At 40.7% G+C, this 20,414-nt stretch overlaps 1 protein-coding gene across 2 annotated transcripts in view; it reads right to left on the reverse strand.

Moving 5' to 3' along the window:
* Positions 1-224: 224 nt before the first annotated feature.
* The window catches only part of Map3k7 (mitogen-activated protein kinase kinase kinase 7), a 63,133-nt gene continuing 42,943 nt past the window's right edge, over positions 225-20,414 (reverse strand). Inside the window, exons 13-17 of one of the 2 annotated variants that reach the window (XM_057790857.1) lie at positions 19,795-19,859; positions 11,442-11,547; positions 6,458-6,519; positions 5,232-5,347; positions 225-2,066 (exon numbers count right to left, since the gene is read on the reverse strand). In XM_057790857.1, coding sequence (XP_057646840.1) covers positions 1,886-2,066; positions 5,232-5,347; positions 6,458-6,519; positions 11,442-11,547; positions 19,795-19,859 — 530 coding nt within the window. In that variant the 3' untranslated portion in view covers positions 225-1,885. The remainder of the gene's footprint in view (positions 2,067-5,231; positions 5,348-6,457; positions 6,520-11,441; positions 11,548-19,794; positions 19,860-20,414) is intronic. The other variant, XM_057790858.1, reaches the window with a different exon arrangement.

Raw genomic sequence — 20,414 nt, forward strand, 5'->3', positions numbered from 1 at the left:
CCTTTTCTGGAAACAAGAACAGAGTGTCAGCAGAATCTGTGCACTGGTACCATAGGTAATTTGGCACTTTCTTCCACTTACCTGCTAGAATACTTCTATAAAGCGGCTGCGTATGATTATGCAGATGATAACATTTCCTTTTTGTTTTAGGATGATGTCGTAAAACAAATTTCTGGCTACAAATGAGATTACAACCACGGAACACGTAATCTAATGCAAAGTCAAATCTCAGCAAGCACATTTCAAGACACTTTTGGCATATGTTCATCAGAGACCTTGCCCCTGCAGTGTAGTGACAGATGTACAAACAAGCAGGAATGTCGGGGAGATGTCACGGTCTCTGTCTCAGTCCACAGCTACTGTAGCTTCTGACAGTTTTATTTCACTGTTTATGCTGAGCTCAACATTAACGTCACCTGACAGAATTTGGGAATGATGACCTTTATTTAAATGAAAGAAGACACGCAGCTCACAGGAGCCTTCTAGTAACAGGCACTGAAGAAGGCACATATTACTATAAACTGTTCCTTACCTTCATTTGATTACAGAAGGGATTCACTATAAAACTCAGGAAAAAACAATGGAAAGGAAAAGTTATCTGCTTCAGCGTTTTAAAGAACAATCCTGACAACTTCTTGTGCTCATCGGAAACGGCAGGAAGATGATGGACATCTGAGGACCCAGCAATCGTGCTCTTCTCCCAAACTGTTCTCTTTACAAACATGAACACTTAGAAGCAAGACTGACGGCAGTCTTATTTAAAAGACATTTCTGACAACTATCAAAATGTGGTAACATGGACTGAAAAAATAGCGCTTAGGGAACTGTTTTTTCAATGGCATTTTATTATTTACCTTTATTTTGAAGGCTGGTAGTAAACTTGTTAACAATATAAATATTTTCTTTTTAAGGGTTGAAATTTTCTTAAAAGTGTGGGAAGGCAGCAGTTATTTCAGATCGGACTTCAGAGAAATCAGTCCTCCAAATATCTACAGAAAATGGGTTTCTTTTCACTTCATCTTCCTTCCTCAGGTCTCCTGATTGGTCTGCTTATTCGCTCTCATAAACAGACATCCCTTTTTAGCTGGGTCAATCACGTTTCCATTATTTTTCAATTTTCTCTGATATAACACAATTCAATAATTGTAAGAAGGATTATTTACGACAGACCATGTTCTTTCAATTTCATCTGATACTAATATTAAAAGTCAGAAAGGCTTGTTTCTACACAGAACTGAAAATCCTTAGGGCATAAAAAGAGCACACATTCAGTATCTCATAAATGATGCTCAGTCTACTGAACATCACTAAACCTGCTTTCGTTAAACACAGCTGCCACCACTTACCTTTAATATCAACAGATGGAACTACATTTAGTACTGATCCAGGATGTGTTGGCACAAAACTCTGTCTTTGAACTCAGCTTAAAGGTCCTGTACTTGTGTAATGTACCCCCAGTTATTTATAATACCCTGTCTTTACGTTGGTGCATACCATCTTTTGGAAAAAAGTAGCAGACTTTTGAGATGAGCTCTAAGAAGAAAATCCTTGAGGTTCCATCCTTTACTATAGAGAAGGACGATGCTGGCACACAGTAGCGAGTGCGACACCCCACCTGTCAGCTAGCTCACACCAGGAGCATGCACACACAGCCAAGTTCACTACACGTGCTCTGAGCTGAGAACGCTGGCCTTTCCAAGCCGCAACAAGACAGCGGATTGTAGATCCACCATAAGAAGATAAACGACATAACAAATGCAGCAAATATAGGTATTTGGCATTCAGAATATGCCAAAAAGCTAACACTCATGAATTGTCATAATGGTTTGTCTTTTCTTTAAAAAAAAAAGTCTTTGCATATTTTAAAATTGAACGGTCCCAGAAGTCATGAAGTGCCTTGTCGTTTCTGCTGTTGGCTTCTGATGACCTCTAGTTGTTTTTTGCATTGCTGGTAATAAGTAGAAAGGCTTTTGTTTTCATCTAAGAGCTTTTTATGTTCCTGTACCAGACGAGATGTGTTTTGCTGGTCCTTTTCATCCTGGTCCAATTCTGCAACTAATTCTTGCCTAAAAACAAATTACACAACAGCATCACACATGATGAGAAGATCCACACTTTTAGCTGATGAAGGAAAGCTAGCTAGTGAGAACCTTTGCCACCTATCATTCTGCAGGATAAGTGTACTACTCCAATATGATCCCAGGCCAGAATGGAAATTACCATCGCGCTAACCACACTGGAACCACAGTCCTTCCATTATGTACTGAAGGCAGTCAGAAAGGCAGAGAAACCACTGCAATGTTTCAGAAAATATCATTCATATGGAGGATACTGTTTGGTAGGAAGTGGATTTATATGGTGGATATTATTTGGTAAAAAGGAGCAAAAAAGGCTCTATCCAGTTCCAGGAAGACAGAACTGTGTCATTGTCCCTGCTCCACTTTTATAGGCCAATATACTTCAATGCATCTCTATTCGGAAGTCACAGTCCTATTTAACTAGAGCTCCAGTGGCAGTGAGAGACACTATGCCACTTAAAGTTCTTTTCTAGTCTATGACAGCAAGAAGAGTGTCTGCAAACATGTTCAGGAGATCCTCGTTCTTACAGGCAGCTGAGCTTCGAGTCCCTCTCTTCCGAGGACATGAAGCAAGAGACTGAATGAATAATGAGCTCTTATTAATCAAAGTAGCTTCCTGGTATGACATTTATCATTTAAAGTAAGTATTCAGGCTGGTGAGATGACCACGAGGTAAAAAAGCATGTCACCAAACCCGACATTGAGTTCAGTCTCAAGAACTCACGTGGTGGAAGGAGAGGACAACTCCCAGCTGTCCCGGGACCAGTACCGACACACGTCATGGCGTGCACACCCACTCCCCAATAATAAATAAACTAAAGATTTAAAGCAAGTGTTTTGATCAAGGGTCATAGTTTTCACACTCACCTATACCCAACATTTATTTTCATTTACTTAATTTATTTTTATTTTATGTACATCGGTGTTTTATTTTATACATTGGTGTCAGGTCCCCTGGAAATGGAATTACAGATAGTTGTGATTCTTCATGTGGGTGCTGGGAACTGAACCCAGGTTCTCTAGAAGAGCAGTCAGTGCTCTTAACCACTGAGCCACCAGCTCCCCAACATTTGTATTTTGTTAACAGAATTCTTCTTTCACACATGACAAGGCAAGTTATACAGAAATAAATGCAGGCCTCATCCAAAACACAAAATGCCAGAAGCTCCACAGCTACGTCTACAGCTTCCAGACCATATTATTCTATTTATGGTATCTTGAGTACATCATCCTAGTTTCATTTAATTATTACACTAGTTTCCTTTTTGTAAAACGTATTCTTTTACTATTACATTTACATTATCGTGTGGGTATATGCACACACACGTGCACGCACATGCATGCCATGGTGTGTGTAGGTTAAAAGACAACTGGGGGAGATGGTTCTCTGCTTTCATCAAGTGGGTTCTGGGGATGGAATTCAAGTTGTCAGGCTTGGCTGCAAGTGCCTCTGCCCACTGAGCCACCTCACTGGCCCTATTCTCCCTTTCTGAAGCAAGTACAGATTGCATCTCACAAATTATTCTAGAAAATAAGAATTCTTTCTTCAAATCAAATTACTGGAAGAATTCTATTTCCATATACACATTTATTTGTCACTTTTTTTTTTCCTACAACATTTTAGTCATTCTTCACAAGTCTAAAATTTCACAAGGTTCATGCTTGAGAAAAGTGACTACCAATCTCCTAACCAAACCAAACCACCTGTGTGGAAATAAGACAGGAGTCTTTAAAAACAGAAGGGAGGCAGTTTCTATTGCTCTAGAAAAACACAGGTGGCTATAAAATTACCTCTAAAATAATCACAAATAGAAAACAGAGTCTACTGTCACAAGTAACCTTGCACTATTACAAATGCACGCATGGCATAAATAATAAAAATCCAGAGACAGGTATTAGGGTTCAACCTGAACATCAGAGAAGCAAATCAGCCAGCCACTAGGAGAGCTCTTACCTCTATGAAATCTCCAGACTGAAAAGAGAGTGAGTTCCTGTCTCATCCCGCCTTATATTCCTCTCTATTGCTGGGGTTAAAGGTATGCACCACCACCACCCGGCCTCTATGGCTAACTAGTGTGGCTGCTGGGATTAAAGCTGTGTGCCACCACTGCCTGGCCTGTATGACTGATTAGTGTGGCTAGTTTTGCACTCAGATCTTCAGGAAATTAAAACACAAATAAAATATCACTATATACACCTGACAAGACTGCAAACAAAATGCCTCAGAGACCAAATCTGACCAAATGCTAGGAAAATGCATTACTTTACCTTTGGGCAAGAATCAATAAGCTTTTGTAGTGATAACTCTAAATAGTCTTTTGCTTTGACTCTGATAACATAAACTTGGGTAAGCAACCAGTTTATCTTCCTTAGTGCTAAATGATGCTATCAAAACGGTGAATTTGCCCGGTGGTGGTGGTGCATGCCTTTAATCCCAGCACTCTGGAGGCAGAGGCAGGCGGATCTCTGTGAGTTCGAGGCCAGCGTGGTCTACAAGAGCTAGTTCCAGGACAGGAACCAAAAGCTACAGAGAAACCCTGTCTCAAAAATCAAAAAAAAAAAAAAAAAAAAAAAAAAAAAAAAAACTTCTGCATGAAACTAGCTAAAGGGTGCTTATAGTTTAACATAAATCTAGATGGAAATATCTTTCTAAAGAATTGTATTTATTCGTTAACTTTATTTTTTTTGAAAAAGGTTTCACTGTGTACCACAGGATGGCCTTGAACTCACAAAGGTGAGTTCACATAGATTTGCTTGCATCCACTTCCTGAGTGCTGAAATTAAAGTCCCGGGTCACTACACCAGCCTAAAGGTTTATTTTTAATTATGCACATGTATATGTGTCTGGGTATGTGCACGATGAGTGCAGTGTCCTCAGAGGCTGGGAGAAGGCACTGGATGCCCGGGAGCAGCAGTTCCAGGTGACTGAGCTGGTCACTGTGGTTGCAAGTGAGCTCGTGCCCTCTGCAAGAGCAATGTGCACGCTTTTGCAGCCGTCTTTCTAGTTCTGGAAATAGGTTTAATGACTAATTTCAGGATTCTTGAGACAAAAATTTCTTAAAAGTCTTTAAAATAATGCTGGTACCTCAATATATTTTAAATTCAAAATACTAATATGTTTTTAACTTTTATTTGTTAAAAAAAAGAACTTACTTTCTCTGTAGTAACAATGCGATTTCAGTTTGAACTTTCATATATTCCTGTGCCATTTTACAATGCTGTTCAAACACTGCCATGGATTCTTTGGAATTTGGGCATGGTGCTAGAGGCTGGAAAGAAAGCAGAAATGTTAAAACATAAAGCTAAGTGTCTACCAAAGATGATGGTTAAGACAGAGACAGAGTGACATATTTTTATAGCACTAAAACAATGTAAGCAGAAGTAAGGGTGCTGAGGAGCCCACCAGGTTCCAAAGGACAGTGCTAAACCCTCGGCCACAGAGGTGAGCTGGGTTAGACTCGGTAAACAAAATGAAACGAAACATATGGATGTGAGAAAGGATTGACAGGGTGAAGAGACAGGAATGTAACTAGAGCTGAGTGAATCAGGGTCACCAGAATGCACTTCATGCATTCATGAACTGACCAACAACAAATTTATTGAAGGCTGTTTTTTAACTGTTAAGCTGTGTCCTGGTAAACTTGGTACTCCATTGTTAGCCAACTTAGAAGGCCTGTGACGAGACCAGGTGAAGCTCTGGATGGCATTTCCTGCCAAAGAACTGGAACATACCAAGGCCCTTCTTTTAAAGGGACAGGGCTGTGCTGCTCAGGTAGACCTGCAATTTTCAGTTCTATCTGCCCTCCATGTAGCTGGAACTAAAGGCACATGCTGGGCTCCCGAGATGCTTATAATTCTCACACTCACAATGAAGCACTGACACACTTTACTTACACTTTTGGTCACTAGGAACCTAAGAATGCATCACAAAATGTTTGAAATGGAAATGAGCTCATGAGTTTTATATCTTAATACACTAAAAAAACAAGGAGTGAAAACGCTATAGTTGGCAGTTTGACAACAGAGACATGGAGCTATTTTAAGATAATTGTCAAGATGAGAACATAAAATATGTCAATCCTAAACCTAAGGAATGTTTAAAAAAAAAAAACTAAAAGAAAATAAGATTTTTGAGACAGGCTCTCTTGTGGTTCAGGCTGACCCTAAACTTACTTTGCAGCTGAAGTAGACCTTGAACCCCTGACCCTCTTGCTCCTGCATCTCATGTGCTGGCATTAGAGGAATGAGCACCATGCCTGGCAAAGCCATTTATTCTACTTTGATTTTGAAGTTGGCTTCAAAGCATAAAGAAATGGACAGGAACACATTGTGAATACCACGTACTCTCCGAGGAAGAAAAGCCAAGCGTGCTCCTTTACCTGTAGCTGGTGATCCAGTGTAAGATACGCCATCGGGATGGAGTTATCTGAGCCATTGGTATCTGGAAGCCAAGCATGCATTTTATTAATTCATAAATGTAATTACTCATTTGTTATAACAATAAACAAGCCAGAAAAGGGTATGAGATGTTATCCCCTCCAAATATTATTAAATAAAAGTTACTGCTATTGGTAACGAACAGAGTCTGGTTCTGAACACTAAAGGAAAAAGGGGAGGCACGTGGTCACAGCTACTAAAATACAAGCATATTCTACAATTTAAGTTAGATCTGAACTGAATAGGATACTATATAGTAAAGATGACAGGCCCTTGTTTAAGAACAAAAAGACACAAAACACAGTCTTTATACTTTAAAGTTTAAAGCCAGTTCTAACTGATGCTATGTAATTCAAGCCCACATTGTTTTCCTCAGGTTCTGTTCACCAGGAGGCTGGATCAACTGTCCGCACCAGTGTACACAAAGAGGGAAAGTGCAAGTGTTCTGGAGTCTCCAAATGTTCTTTCCAGTTGACACAGATGCTGCTGTGAACATCCCCAGCCTGCCCCAAATGAGACACGAGCAGTGAGAATATATGACATGTACAGACATGTAAAAAAGGCTTTAGAACTCTGGTTCAACACCATGTTCCAAACAGTTATATCGGTGACTTTAAACCATCAGTCAATCTTATCAAAGTACTCAAATATAGGTCTTGTTTGTTTCAAAGGAGGTAAAACTGCCCTCCCACTTCAAAGACTGTCATGGACTAAAGACAGATCATGCATGATGGCAGTGGAGACACTGCATGGGATCCAAGGAAAAGCTGAGGAAATGAGATGACCCACTCAGACACTGCTTTCCACAAAATTTGAATGGGATAAAACGATAGCCTCCTGACTAGGAAGAAGAATGAACCATCTTGAAAAGTCTCTTCAGTTAAACACTCTGCTCGCATGGCTCTCTCCCTCATCGTGGAACCCCTACACCACACTGAACCAGCAGGCAGTCTCTGACAGGCACTTCAAAATCAAGCAGAATCCACAAGTATTTCAGAAGCACTGGGCTGGTTCAAACAATTCAAGCCTTTCCATGACTAAAAAATTAAGGTCCTTTATTGGATTTCATCTTTGTTCTCTAAAACCAAAAAGTGGCATTTCATTTTCTCATTTGTACCTACGTTGAAGTTTGAATACCAGCTTCTAGTTTCTGATACTAACAACGGTCACAAGACAGCACGGTTATAACTTAATGAAAGCTTGTTTACACTTAGTAATCAAACATGACCTCTTCTTATGAAATATTCCTGTGTTCTAGCGTTGTCCTTCTCTACAGGCACACTCCCTCAGTGGGGGTTTGACTGTGAACGACCCCCACAGGTTCATATATCTAAGAAGTTGCTGCCCAGCTGGAACTGTCTGGGAAGAGTTAGGAGATGTGGCTTTGTTGGAGGAAGTGTGTCACTGAGGGCGGACTATGAGGTTCCAAAAGACTTGTGTTAGACGTGCGCCAGATCCAGTGTTTCTCTCGGCCTTCTATTTGTGGGTCATGATGTGAGTTCTCAGCTGCTGCTCCAGCACCATGGCTGCCTGCCTGCTGTCATGCTGTCTGCCATGACTGCTGGTCATGGGCTCTAAACCTTGGAAACTATGCACCCTATAAGATGTCTTGGTCAAGGCTTCTTATATCATAGCAGCAGGAAAGTAACTAAGACATACTTCTTGCGGATGCTTTCTTTTTCTTTCTGGTATGTGACTGAAGAGTGTGAAAAGGTATGGACATCACCAGGGTTGGAGTTGTAACCTGAGGCCCTGATGGTATCTGGGGGCCGTGCTGCCACCCCTCAGAACTATCCGGACCCGAGTGGTCAGTGCTTCCACCCAGAGCTAGGATAGGATATCAACTGGGCCTAAACTGCTGTCGAGTGCCATGTCTGAGGACCATGGCTCCGTGGGCCAGGAGCAGCTGGAGTCTGTGGCCTGTGTCACCTCAAGGGCACATAGGAACCATGCAATCCTTTTGCTGGCCCAGGGAAAACTGGCCTGGACTCTGGCTGGACACTGCAGCAAGAGAGCTGGCCCTGACTCTCATGGGAGCGATGGCCCCACTCCTCACCACAGGTGAGAGTGAACCATCCCTGAGGGCCTGGGCATAGGGGAGCTGACTCCACCCACTTGCCTGAGGTGGGTAACCCCAGTGGCCCAGGTTCACAGCTGGCTGGGGCCTTGGGTTGATCCACCCTAACATATACCCAATCTAGGTCTATGATTCAGAGTGGCACCAGGATATTCCAGAGGAATTCCAGTGAGGATCCAGTCATGATGGTGTGCCAGAAACCAGAGGCCTTGAACCAGACCTGACTCATGCAATAAACATCTGCTACTAAGGCTGACTGGATAGGGGATAATATGACACACCGAGGCTCCCAATGCCGCCAGGACAAATGCAGAGGTTCTGGAGGAGCAAAGAGGTTTTTGTTTGTTTGTTTTTCCTTTTGTTTGCTTGCTTTGCTTTGATTTTTTTTTAAAATTTTCTTTTGTGGGGGGTGCTGCAGGGTTGAGGGGAGGATATGAGGGTGTTGGGAGGTGAGCAGAATTGGGATGCACAATGTGAAACTCCCAAATAATCAATAAAGAAATTAAATTAAAAACACAAAACAGTGCTGGAGAGATGGTTCAGCGGTGAAAAGCACTGGCTGTTCTTCCAGAGGATCTAGATTTAGTTCTCAGCACCTACACAGCAGCTCGCAACTGCCTGAAACTCCATTTCCAGGGATTTTGACACTTTCACACCACTACACATAAAATACAGTTAAATAAATTATAAACACCCCCCCTAAAAAAAAAAAAAAAACCCTAGAGGCTGACATTTAGGAAAAACACCAACTAGAGGTGTCGACAAAACGGATTTCAAAAAATTACAAGGCTTCTTCACAGAAAAAAGAAAAAGCTAATCAGGGTGAAGTGGCCTTTAATCCCAGCCCTTGTGAGGCAAGGGAGGTGGATCTCTGTGAGTTTGAAGCCAGCCAGATCTATGGAGCAAGTTTTGAGGATGACAAACTGTGAGATCTTGCCCCTCCCACAAAACAACTAACAAACAACCAGTTAAGTGAATATAGTCTATAGAGTGTAAGAAAAATCTTTCTTTGATGGTTGCATGTATGATAGATAGATTAATATTTAGAATATACAAAAGAAAAAAAACATTCAAGAAACCAAGCAACCAACCAATCAAATCAGTACATAAGCTAATAAGAGAGAGTTCTAAGATGTAACACAAGGCTAATAAACACATGAGAAAATGGCCTGGTCAAAGCCCAGGGCTGATTAGGTCATAGGTCCAAGAGGGGACCCTAACATTATCTTGCTAAATTAACATGCTGTCAACCAGCCTTCCAAATATTTATGTTTACACCTACAGATTAATGTTGCTTTCAACCTCGGCCAGAGATGCATTACTGGGTCAAGTACTAGAGTCAGTGACCGTGAGTGCTCAGTCTTTAGTGGGACGGCTGTATCAACTGGCCCTAAGGCTCAGGGAACATCTCAGAAGAGGAGTAAAGAATCTAAGAACCAGAGGACTTGAAGGAGTCCTGCGAAATTCTGTCTGGTGGGCAGGACATGGGTATGATACTCATGAACCCAAAACAGCTGTGGCTACCTACACAGGATCAAGCTAGCCAATGAACCAGCAGGATGGGAAGAAGGTTCATGACGCCCCACCCTTAACTAAGCAACTGTTGGCTGCTGGGAGAAGGGGAGTCACAAGCATTTTTCTTGGAGGGGTGTGGCTGTTGGTAGGTTGCCCATGCTTGGTGGATGACCCAAACCTACAGGTATTCGGAAAGCATTAATTGGATTCTTTGGGTCATCAAAAGGAAGACATGAAGGTGGAGGGGAACACGTTGGGAAGTAGGATGATGTTGGGGGTGGGTATGTTCAAGATACATTGTGTACATGAATGGAACTGTCAAAGAATAAAAGATATTCCCATGCGGGGGGGAGCACTGAAAAAGGTTCAATCTCGCTAGCCACTGGAGGAAAAAAGCAAATTAGAACTTAAGTGCAATCTCATCTGGCAGAACAGTATCCTTATATACCCTGCTGGATGAAATGTAAACTTGTCCAGCCATCATAAAATCAACACAGAGGTTCCTCAAAGCACTAAAAGCAGATCTACCACGCGACACAGATATACATACAGTTTGGGTATTTACCCAAAGGACTTCAGTTCAACACATTCTGGCAATACTTAGACTCCATGTAGTAGAAAGAAAATGTGGTATGTATACACAATAGAGTTTTCAATATGTCCTTTGTAGGAAAGGAGGGCAACTGGAAACAAATTAAACTAGTCTTAGAAAAGTGTTTCCTATTTTCTCCTTTGTGTCTGTATATGATATGGAAGTCGACGTGAAATGTCCAGGGGAATAAAGACAACAAGCAGGAAGGAGATGGGTGAAAAAGACAGGGTATGGGCTACAGAAGTATGTTCAGTATACTTATGTGAAAATGTCCTCATACAACACAGATCATGTACAAGGAATATATATAATGGAAATTAAACACAAAAACTGAGATGGAATTTGGGAGGAGCTGAGTAGGGGGTGGATAATACATTGTATTCCTATATAAAATACCAAATAATATATACTAAAAAGTAGAAACGAAGATGAAGATGATGATGGTTATTTTTACCATTCTTGGGATTTTAATTACTGAAAAGATCCAGTAGGAAAGGTCATGATATAAAAATAATAGAGTGAAGTACAAGAACACATGTTTCCAAACTGGAAAAATCAATTTTCAACATATATGTTTAGCATTTGGGAGAAAAACATACACAGGGTAAGGCAGTTGGCTTCTTCACAATATGGCAAAGGGCATTTTAAATGTTGCTACCAAATAGCTTTTATAAACATGAAAATCAAAATAATTATATCATGCTTGTCTTAGTAAAGAATAGTGAGAAGCTAAGCTGGTCACCTGTGGAATCATCGGGGGTCCATGGATGACTGCGAGCTGGCTTCTCTGAGGTTGGTCCTGAGGTAGTGATCATTCTGACACTAGGGCTGGATGACCTACTGCTCACCTGCAGGAAGGAATGCAGATGGGGAAAGTGTCATTTTTTTTTTTTTTTTTTAAGAATTGACAAGACACATCTTCATTTCTAGTAAAATGCAAAATATTTCCATTTTATTATTAGAGGTCCTGAGATTCTTGAAAATAGAATTCTCAGTATATAATCAATACATTTCAAATTCTCAAAACAATGTATGTTGAATATGTACAAGACATCTCTTCAAAACTTATAAGCTTAGATGAGATAAATAGAGAAATAAAGCCCGCAGAGCAACAGGGAACTGGGGAGTGCTCAGGCTACCACTGAGGACTGCAACCTAGAGCCCCGGATTGTCTGCTGTGTTGAGAGCAACTAGTGATGAGGCCTAGTAAGGACCTAGGAGTCTTTGTAGGACGAGAGGGCATGAAGAAAGCCCTGCTTGAAGCTGAGGTCCAGGAAATGCTTTGCTCTCTGGGAAAGAGAAAACTAGCAAAAAATAAAAAATCTGACAAAAGCAGGCAGCAAGCCTAGCACAGTAGTAGACACCTGTGATCAATACTTCAAGGCAGAGGCAGGAGGATCATGAAAATCCCTTCTTCAGTGACTCTACATGAAGGGAAGAGGAGTGCCCACTGTCCATCTAGAAACCATGTCCAGAATCAATGGAGGACGGACTCAAGCAGGTATGAGAAGGAGACAAACCCATACACCAAGTTCAACATTGTCATATACAGTCAAATTCCAGAGAACAGACAAACGGAAAATAGAAGTGGCCTCCAGAGGCAGAGGGCAGCTATTTCCTCACTAACAGCTCCCCTAACTTCACAGACCTGAAATTAGAAATGTTTTGAAACCTGTAACTGAGTGCTCACAAGATGCCACAAGTAGAAACACCGCCCCTATCCAACAGCTCACGTGACAGGCTACCGTCCAAACACAGCGACACTGAAACCATTACATAAAAGACCTGCAGGCTATCTATGCATATTGCACAGGGAAGACAAAGGACGAATTCAGACCCGGGCCTCATCACCAAGAGGCCCCCATCATATACATCCAAGTACTTCAAAATCTGAAAAGAAAACTCCCAATTGGAAACACAACTGGTTTCATGCATTTCAGAAGAAATATTCAAAACACATTCACAAAATATGAGCTACAGCCACAAAGAAAGCCACAGAAGCTGATTTCTAGCTATAGAGTGCTGGCAGAAAACTAACAGCTCAGAATAAATGAAGAATGTGATCAGAACAGCACCTGCAGATGATAAAAACTGAATTTACCATCCAGACTCTCATGATAGGAATTTCTAAGTAGGAACTCTACTTAACAAAAAGTTTTTCCTTGACAAAAGGGCCAGGATGCAATTAATTGGAAGGAAATTCTGATAGAAAAGGGTATTTGCTAGTCTACATAATTGAAAACTGTAAGTGAAGGAAAAAGTAATTAATTTACTAAAGAACCAAACAATATAGCAAAATAATCTACAAAATAATAAAACCCGATAACCAAGAACCTTGCTGTTAAAACGCCTGTGCTGTTCAGAAAGAGCAGATGTGTTCAGCAGGCCGGGTATACATGTTAAGATCTCAAAGGTACTCAGTACAACTAGTAAGATCTGTCTGCACCCAAAAAGATGTGAGAAGAAACGAGGAATGCACCCATTCAAGTTCAAAGACGGCAAGAAGACAAGGCAGGAATCTCAAGTAGGATGAAGCAAACTTACCACTAAAAGTAACAAACACAAACTACAACAGTAAAGCTCCGAATGACAAGACACACCCTAAACACAGGGCTGGAAAGACTGGGGTTACTTTCAGAGTTCGAATCAGAGGCCCGACAGAGGCCACAACTCCACCCCAGGTGATCTGATGTCCTACTGTGGCCTTTTTGGGGACTGATACATGCAGCATGCATTTGTATGTAACATACACAGACACATGCATAAGTGAGAAGTAAAAAAAAAACAAAGCCCCAATCAAATTGTCAGGATGAATGAAATGTGATTCTTAAGAGACAAATCTAATTTCCTGGAAGGATGACTCAGTGGTTAAGAGCACTTACTGCTCTTCTGAGTACCCAGTACCTACACCAGAGGGCTCACTCATGCCTAACCTCCAGCTCCAGGACATCCCACACCTCTTGCCTCTTCAGGCACCTGCATTCTCAGCACATTCATACTTCCCATTAAAAACTAATGAAAATAAAAAAATGTGAAAAATTAAAAAAAATACTAAGTTAAATAGAAAACACAAACCAGATAAGAAGCATTCAAAATAAAGTATCTACATTAATATTAGAGAATATATTTTTGGCCTAAACAAATTAAGAAGAAGCAATAATGTAAAGTGTTCTAAGGCAGAGAAACTCTTGGGGACCTAAGAATGAAGAATAATCCCTTATCCTGAAATCCAGCCATAGCCTCTCACCAGCAGAGAAACATTCAAACACAACTAGCAATGTAAGGCCCTTCTCTCTACCCTGCCACAAATCTGCAATTTCCTAGGAATTTCACCTGAAACCCCAGTAAAAAGACAAGTAATCAATCTACACACCAGGGGCTTGGCATTCATGTTTTAAAATTCTTCTTTCCTAGCCTGGTGTACAGAGTGAGTTCCAGGATAGGTTCCAGAACTACAGAGAAACCCTGTCTCAAAAAAAAAAAAAAAAAAAAAAAACCAACCAACAAAAAGTAAAAACCGAAACCAAACAAAAAGATTCTAATCTCATCTGTGGCACCTCTATATCTACCCTATAATCTTATCTAAAGAGAAAAGGAAAAGCAGAGGATTCTTAGCAACCATAAGATATGACTTGAGTAACCAAATGGTATACAGGGTTAATGCTAAGACAACTGTGCCTCTCCCTGGAGAAACCAATGTCCACACCAGACGATGTCTTACTCTGGAATTCGAGATGTACTCAGGCTATCTTTCTTCTGAGAGCTTCTCATTCTCTTAACCCTATGCTTAAGACTAAAGACATCTTAAAATCTCCAACACTATTACATTTCCAAGTCCTAAAATGTTTCCAGCATCAAAACTACAAATCCCAGTTTGCCCCCAAGCTGATGTCCCTAAAGCCTAGAGAAATTAATTCTTCAGAAGCTGAGGGTGGTAGTGTTGGACCTGTGTCTCTGTCCACTCAGAGTTTGAGCTTCTGCTCTGCCGTGAGTACCACAGCTTTAAATAAATTCCAGTACACAATAGTCAAATGAGGGTACGCTAAGGGTCTTGACAAAAGAACAACGCTCATCAAGTGGGGCCTGTGAGCAAGTAGGAAACACAGGATGAGACCATGCAGCAGTGCACAGCACTAACAAGCCGTTCCTAGTTCAAAACCAGGTCTATGAGGCATCTAATTCATTAGGAGCTGCTAATATTGGAAGTAGAATTTTGGTTATATTTATAGTCAGTTTCTACATAAACTTGGGCTTTATATTACCAAAGATTCCTCAACAACTTAACTTCAAGGACAGAAGAAAAAAATAGTATAGAAAATCTAAAGTTCTCAAAAAACATTAATTAAACTTTTTAGAGTATCTGAAACACATACAAGGCATAAATAAGAATATTAGGTATCATTTGACATTACAAAATTATTCTGTGGCTAACCTACGTTACAGCTCATAATCATGGAAAACACCGCATTACAGAATCTGCTCTTTAAATTTTGTTGGTCCAATTCTGATGGCCCTAAATGCTCTCCACCTATTACAGTTCACTCGGGTTGCTTCTTCCTGAGACAAGCCCAGTTTACCCTCTTCTCACATGAACTATAGCACAGAGATGCAGGGCAACAATGGACAGAAACACCATATGGTAACCTGGGGCAGCAAAAGAATGTAAGCCGAATGTACACTCCAGGGGTGAACTGCCAGCATGAGACATGGGCCATAGCTGCCTTCCTGTGACCGGAATCTTATCTCTGTACTTATGAAAGGGCATTCTACTGATAAAATCAAATCTTAAGCTTTCAGGTCTCATTGGGCAGACAAGAAAATAATTCCATGAAGTCAAGCACTTCCATGTTTGATGCTATCAGACTCATCAGAAAGTCCTTCACACCTTTTAGAACCTTAGTCCCCGCAGTCACAGAATCACAGAGACCCAGCGCTATATGTGTCATGACTCTAAAGCACAGATGTGTCAACGTGCACTTAGATAGGCACTTCCTCCCTCTAGGGCAGTCCCAGGGACTTAGAATAGTCACTGAAATGCTCTCAAATCCAAACTCATACAATTTCAGGCTGCAACTTGCGCCATTTACAGCCTTTTGTTTAGTGAGTGAGACAGCATCTCTACATAGTACACAGTAGCCTTGAACCCACAATGACAACAGCATCTCTACATAGTACACAGTAGCCTTGAACCCACAAGGACAACAGCATCTCTACATAGTACACAGTAGCCTTGAACCCACAAGGACAACAGCATCTCTACATAGTACACAGTAGCCTTGAACCCACAAGGACATCAGAAGCTTTCATCCACTGCCCCCGACCCCTTTTCCCTTGACACAGAAAGAATAGAATGCAACATTCAACTGATTTCCCAGTGCTAATTTTCATTTCATAGCTGGATAGCAAGAATATTAAGAGGAGGACAAAGCAGTATTACCAAGAGCTCTGCATGGAGGAAGGCCTGTAACACAGACCAGCATCTACTGTGGTCTGCACTCTTACATTCCATAGGAACCGCAGACAGTGGTGTGACAGTGTCTAGTAGAACAAGAATGCTGAAGCTCAGGACAACTAAGGAGCACGCTGGGTTCATATCGTGTCTAATTCTCTAGATAATGGAACTGCATTATTGTGGAATGGTAGGTGTATACAGGATGGCGCCCCAAAAGGAATATGTAGATCTAATTTATAGTACATCATTTTAGTAAAACAGGAAGATTCACCTAAATGTTTAAAAAGTAAATGTGTCTAGTTACCTGCCTCGATTTACTATTGTGGTATTTATTATGGGTTATTCTTGTTCAATGATATGGTAGTTAAAGCTCATCATTACTGAAAAACTACTTAAATAATGAAGTTACAGATAATGACAAACCACAACACTGGACCTCACCAGGATTACCTCAGCACAAATTACTTCTTAACAGGGTGCTGAAAATGTGAAGGAAGATAGAGGTTTGTTTTCTCTAATTCTCACGTGACCAATCTGCAAAAAAAGTATACACTATCTAGGGCTAAGATATAGATAAGTAGAGTCTCTTAAGGGTCTGCCTGGTACCAAAGTCAGTGCATAACAAATGGCAGCTATTATCAGTAGTGGTTCTCCAAATGTAAGAAAACTCATCAGGTAAGTATAGTCTGCTTTAAGTCCTTGAGGGGCTGGAGAGGCAGCTCAGTTGGTAATGTTTGCCTGGCATACAGAAAGTCCTGGGTTTGATTCCCAATACCACATAGACAGGAGGTAGTAGTTGACACCCATAAGCTAAGCACTTGGGAGGTAGAGGCAGGAGGGTCAGGAGGAACAGGATGTCAAAGCCATCCTTTGCCATGTATCTGAAGCCACTCAGGGACATATTAGACCTTGCCTGCAAGTCTGGGGGCAGAAAAGGCTCCACCAAGACTGGGCATTATTGGTACCGTCAGTCTCCAGCCAATGACTGCCAGGAACATACTGGTAGAAGAAAGTTGAGTTTATTGTAGTGATGAAGGTTCTCTATGGGGCACCAGAGAATATCTCTTTAAGAATGCTCTAGAAAGAAATTCATAGAACGGAGACTTTGTGTTTGGTTGATTTGGGGGAGGACAGAGAGGTTCTCTCTCATATGGCTGCTGCTAACAGGGGCAGACAGACAGGAGAGAGCTGCACTTGGTAAAGCAGCTGTGGCCATTCTCGTTTGTATGGAATGACAATGCTTTTTTGTGTTTGGGGTGGCAGTGACCCTCATACATTGAAGTGGATTTGCTTTGCCTTATCTTCCTAGGGTCTGAGAACAATCTTTTTTTGACATAGCTAGTAAACGGTTGCTTTTTTCTTTCCCAAAGACACTAGGAGGCCAGGTACATTGAGTGCTTCCTAAGCTTCCCAAGTTAACTGTAAACCATGTACATTGCAAGTAGAAATGGAAGCACCCCTCCCGCAAAGTCCTGCATTTTAATTTATAGGAGAAAAGTAATTCCAGTGAAATGATTTTTTCAGTCACAAGCCCAAATACACACAACTGAGCGGCTCACTTTCTTCTGTGAGATGCAACACTAAGCTTCACCAGCACACTCTTCCTTTTCATGACAGTCGTACTACATGGGCCTGTACTACATGGGCCTTTTACCAATTTCAATGTTCAGAAACAAACCTCAAAATAAAAATAAACGCAGAAGCACACCACCCCCACCTGCCAATCACTTCAACGAATTTGCAAAAAAGCACACTGTCAAGTTCCGGAACTCCAAGCTGTGTGAACGCTCCCTCCCACATAATGAGTGTTGTTTTCATGAGTAATTACATGGATTCCACCCAGTGGTCATGTAGACACTTTCCTGGTGTGAAATGCAGTCACAGTACAGTATGATTATTCTCCGTCACTCTCGTTGCAAAGTGAACACAAGGCACTGTAAGGTTATTAATACTTTGGTAATTTGTAAAGAGGATGAATTTGAAACACTGGTTATACAAACTATTTTAGAGCAGTATTACTAACAAATCAAATGCTCTCTTCTCCCGTATCTTCTGGAATGGTGTATGACAATTCATGCCAGTGACTGTCCCTCGGCCACAGTCTGCCTCAGTCCCTAGGTTTTACTACTGACAGGTCTAAGCTAAGTATGAGCAGTGGAGAGATTAGCAAGACTTGGTATTGGGAAAGTTCAGGCTGAAGGTCTCATATTAGCAGCGACTCTGTACTGCCAGAGAACACTGGCTCAGGGTTCAAATAACTAGAATATCGATGGTAATAGTAAACACAGCTTAAAAGCTTGTGCTCATCAAGACTATGAACTCAAAGCAAACACCAGATGTTAAACAGGCTGACTAAAGCCTTTAAAGATCACTGAGGGAAATCAAAAGTTCTGGGGCATCATAAGAACCAATATACTGGGGGAAAAATCACTACTGAATGAGTGAGAAAAGGTTTAAAGTAATAATGACTCTAAATAAGTAATAATGCATATGTATTTCTATATTTTAAGATTATATGCATATATATTGTATGTGTGCAGTATAAGTTGTCATAAAATATTACCAGATTTAAATAAAGTCAAAGATATTAATCACTTTATCAGGTTTTTTTTCTTTTATTTTTGAGACAGGGTTGCTCTTTGTAGTATTGACTGTCCTGGAACTCACTATATAGACCAGGGTGTATTCAAATGCATAGACATTCACCTTCCTCTGCCTCTCAGGTACTGGGATTAAAGGTGTGTAACACAATGCCTGGACTATCAAGATATTTTTAAGTTAAACAGAGAGCTAGAAAACACTCCTTTATTAGAAACACAAAAGTATTAATTCTTGTAAAACAAATAATAAAAGTATTAATGTCTATTTCTTCAAAGTAAGTTACACTGATACTTTCCATGTATACATGAACCACTATGCAATAATTTTATTACTTCATATGAATACTATACTCATGAAAACAAAACACCTCATACTTAGTACTCATTCATTTTTAGAAAACATGATAAAAATGCATGTCAAGTGTATTATTTGAATAACAGAAAAAACCTGAATTACTTAGCTACCTTTATATACCTGATTAATTAGAACTCTATATGAGTCAATATGGCTTAAATTATAGCACTATCTGGGCTACTTACAGCAAAGTTATAATAAAGAGATGGGGGAGTTCAGAAGTGCATGAAAAACAAGCAATAAAATCTGTAACGATTAGAACAGAAGCTTCCTTGAGTGTAGCCATCTGTTTACTATTTATATTCAAAGGGTATTTAAGAAAAACATACCAGTGGATACATCAAATTAAAAGATGTTAAGATTCTCCAGGTAGCCCCAGGAGTAACAATATTAGGCAGGTATTCACTCCACTTATCAGGAAAAGAGGACAATGATAAAGGTACATTGTTAAGTTCCAGGACACAGTGCTTTCCGCAAACATACGAGAACCAACACGTCTTCTCATACAGTCCAAATTCAATTAGGAACATTGGTGCTTTTTCATCTTTGCTATGGACTGAAGTTCAGTAGCAATAAACTTCCTGATTACATTTTCAGGTCAACTATTTTTACAGAACATTATGGTTTATTCTTGAACTCTATCCATCACAGTTTTCTACAGACAGATAATTTGAATGTTAAGTCTTACCTGACCAGGTTCTGTCCCAGTAACAGTCAAGTCTTGGATGGATCTACGTCTTGGTTGCCCGTTGCCTTAAAACAAAACAAGAACAAGAAAAAAGTAAAACTGCAGTCTACCCACGCAAGGGATCAGGGTGTAACTGCTGCAGAGGAAGTGCAATCTGCTGCTCCAGGGCTCTACGGAACACGTTTAAAGGAAAAAGAATGAGTAATTTCATTGTAAAAACAAAGCAACCCAAAAACTGAGAAAGAAAGAGACAGAGAGAGAACTGTAGTGTATTAACTCTAAAATTACTGGCCCACAGCAGAGTATACCCTAACGCAATGACACTCCTACTGCACAAACAGCAGCTGACTGTCTTCCACCATCTTCTGTCATGTGTTTAAACAGATGAATGCCTGGGGGCTGGGGCTGATGACGGCATCTATTTCAAGGGCCTTACGTTACAGTTTTCACAGTAAGACAGCTAGCAGGTTGTAAGACATGTGTGGCTTTAGCTGGCAGCAGTGCCTAAGAGGATGCTTAGGTTTAAATTATTGACCCGAGTCACATTTAATCCCATTAGTCTTTGTCAGAATGCAGTAATTCATCATTAGTAACAGCTCAGTTTCCTCTGGGAGATGAAC

Source organism: Chionomys nivalis, chromosome 16 (genome assembly GCF_950005125.1).
Source record: "Chionomys nivalis chromosome 16, mChiNiv1.1, whole genome shotgun sequence".
NCBI classification, from domain to species: domain Eukaryota; kingdom Metazoa; phylum Chordata; class Mammalia; order Rodentia; family Cricetidae; genus Chionomys; species Chionomys nivalis.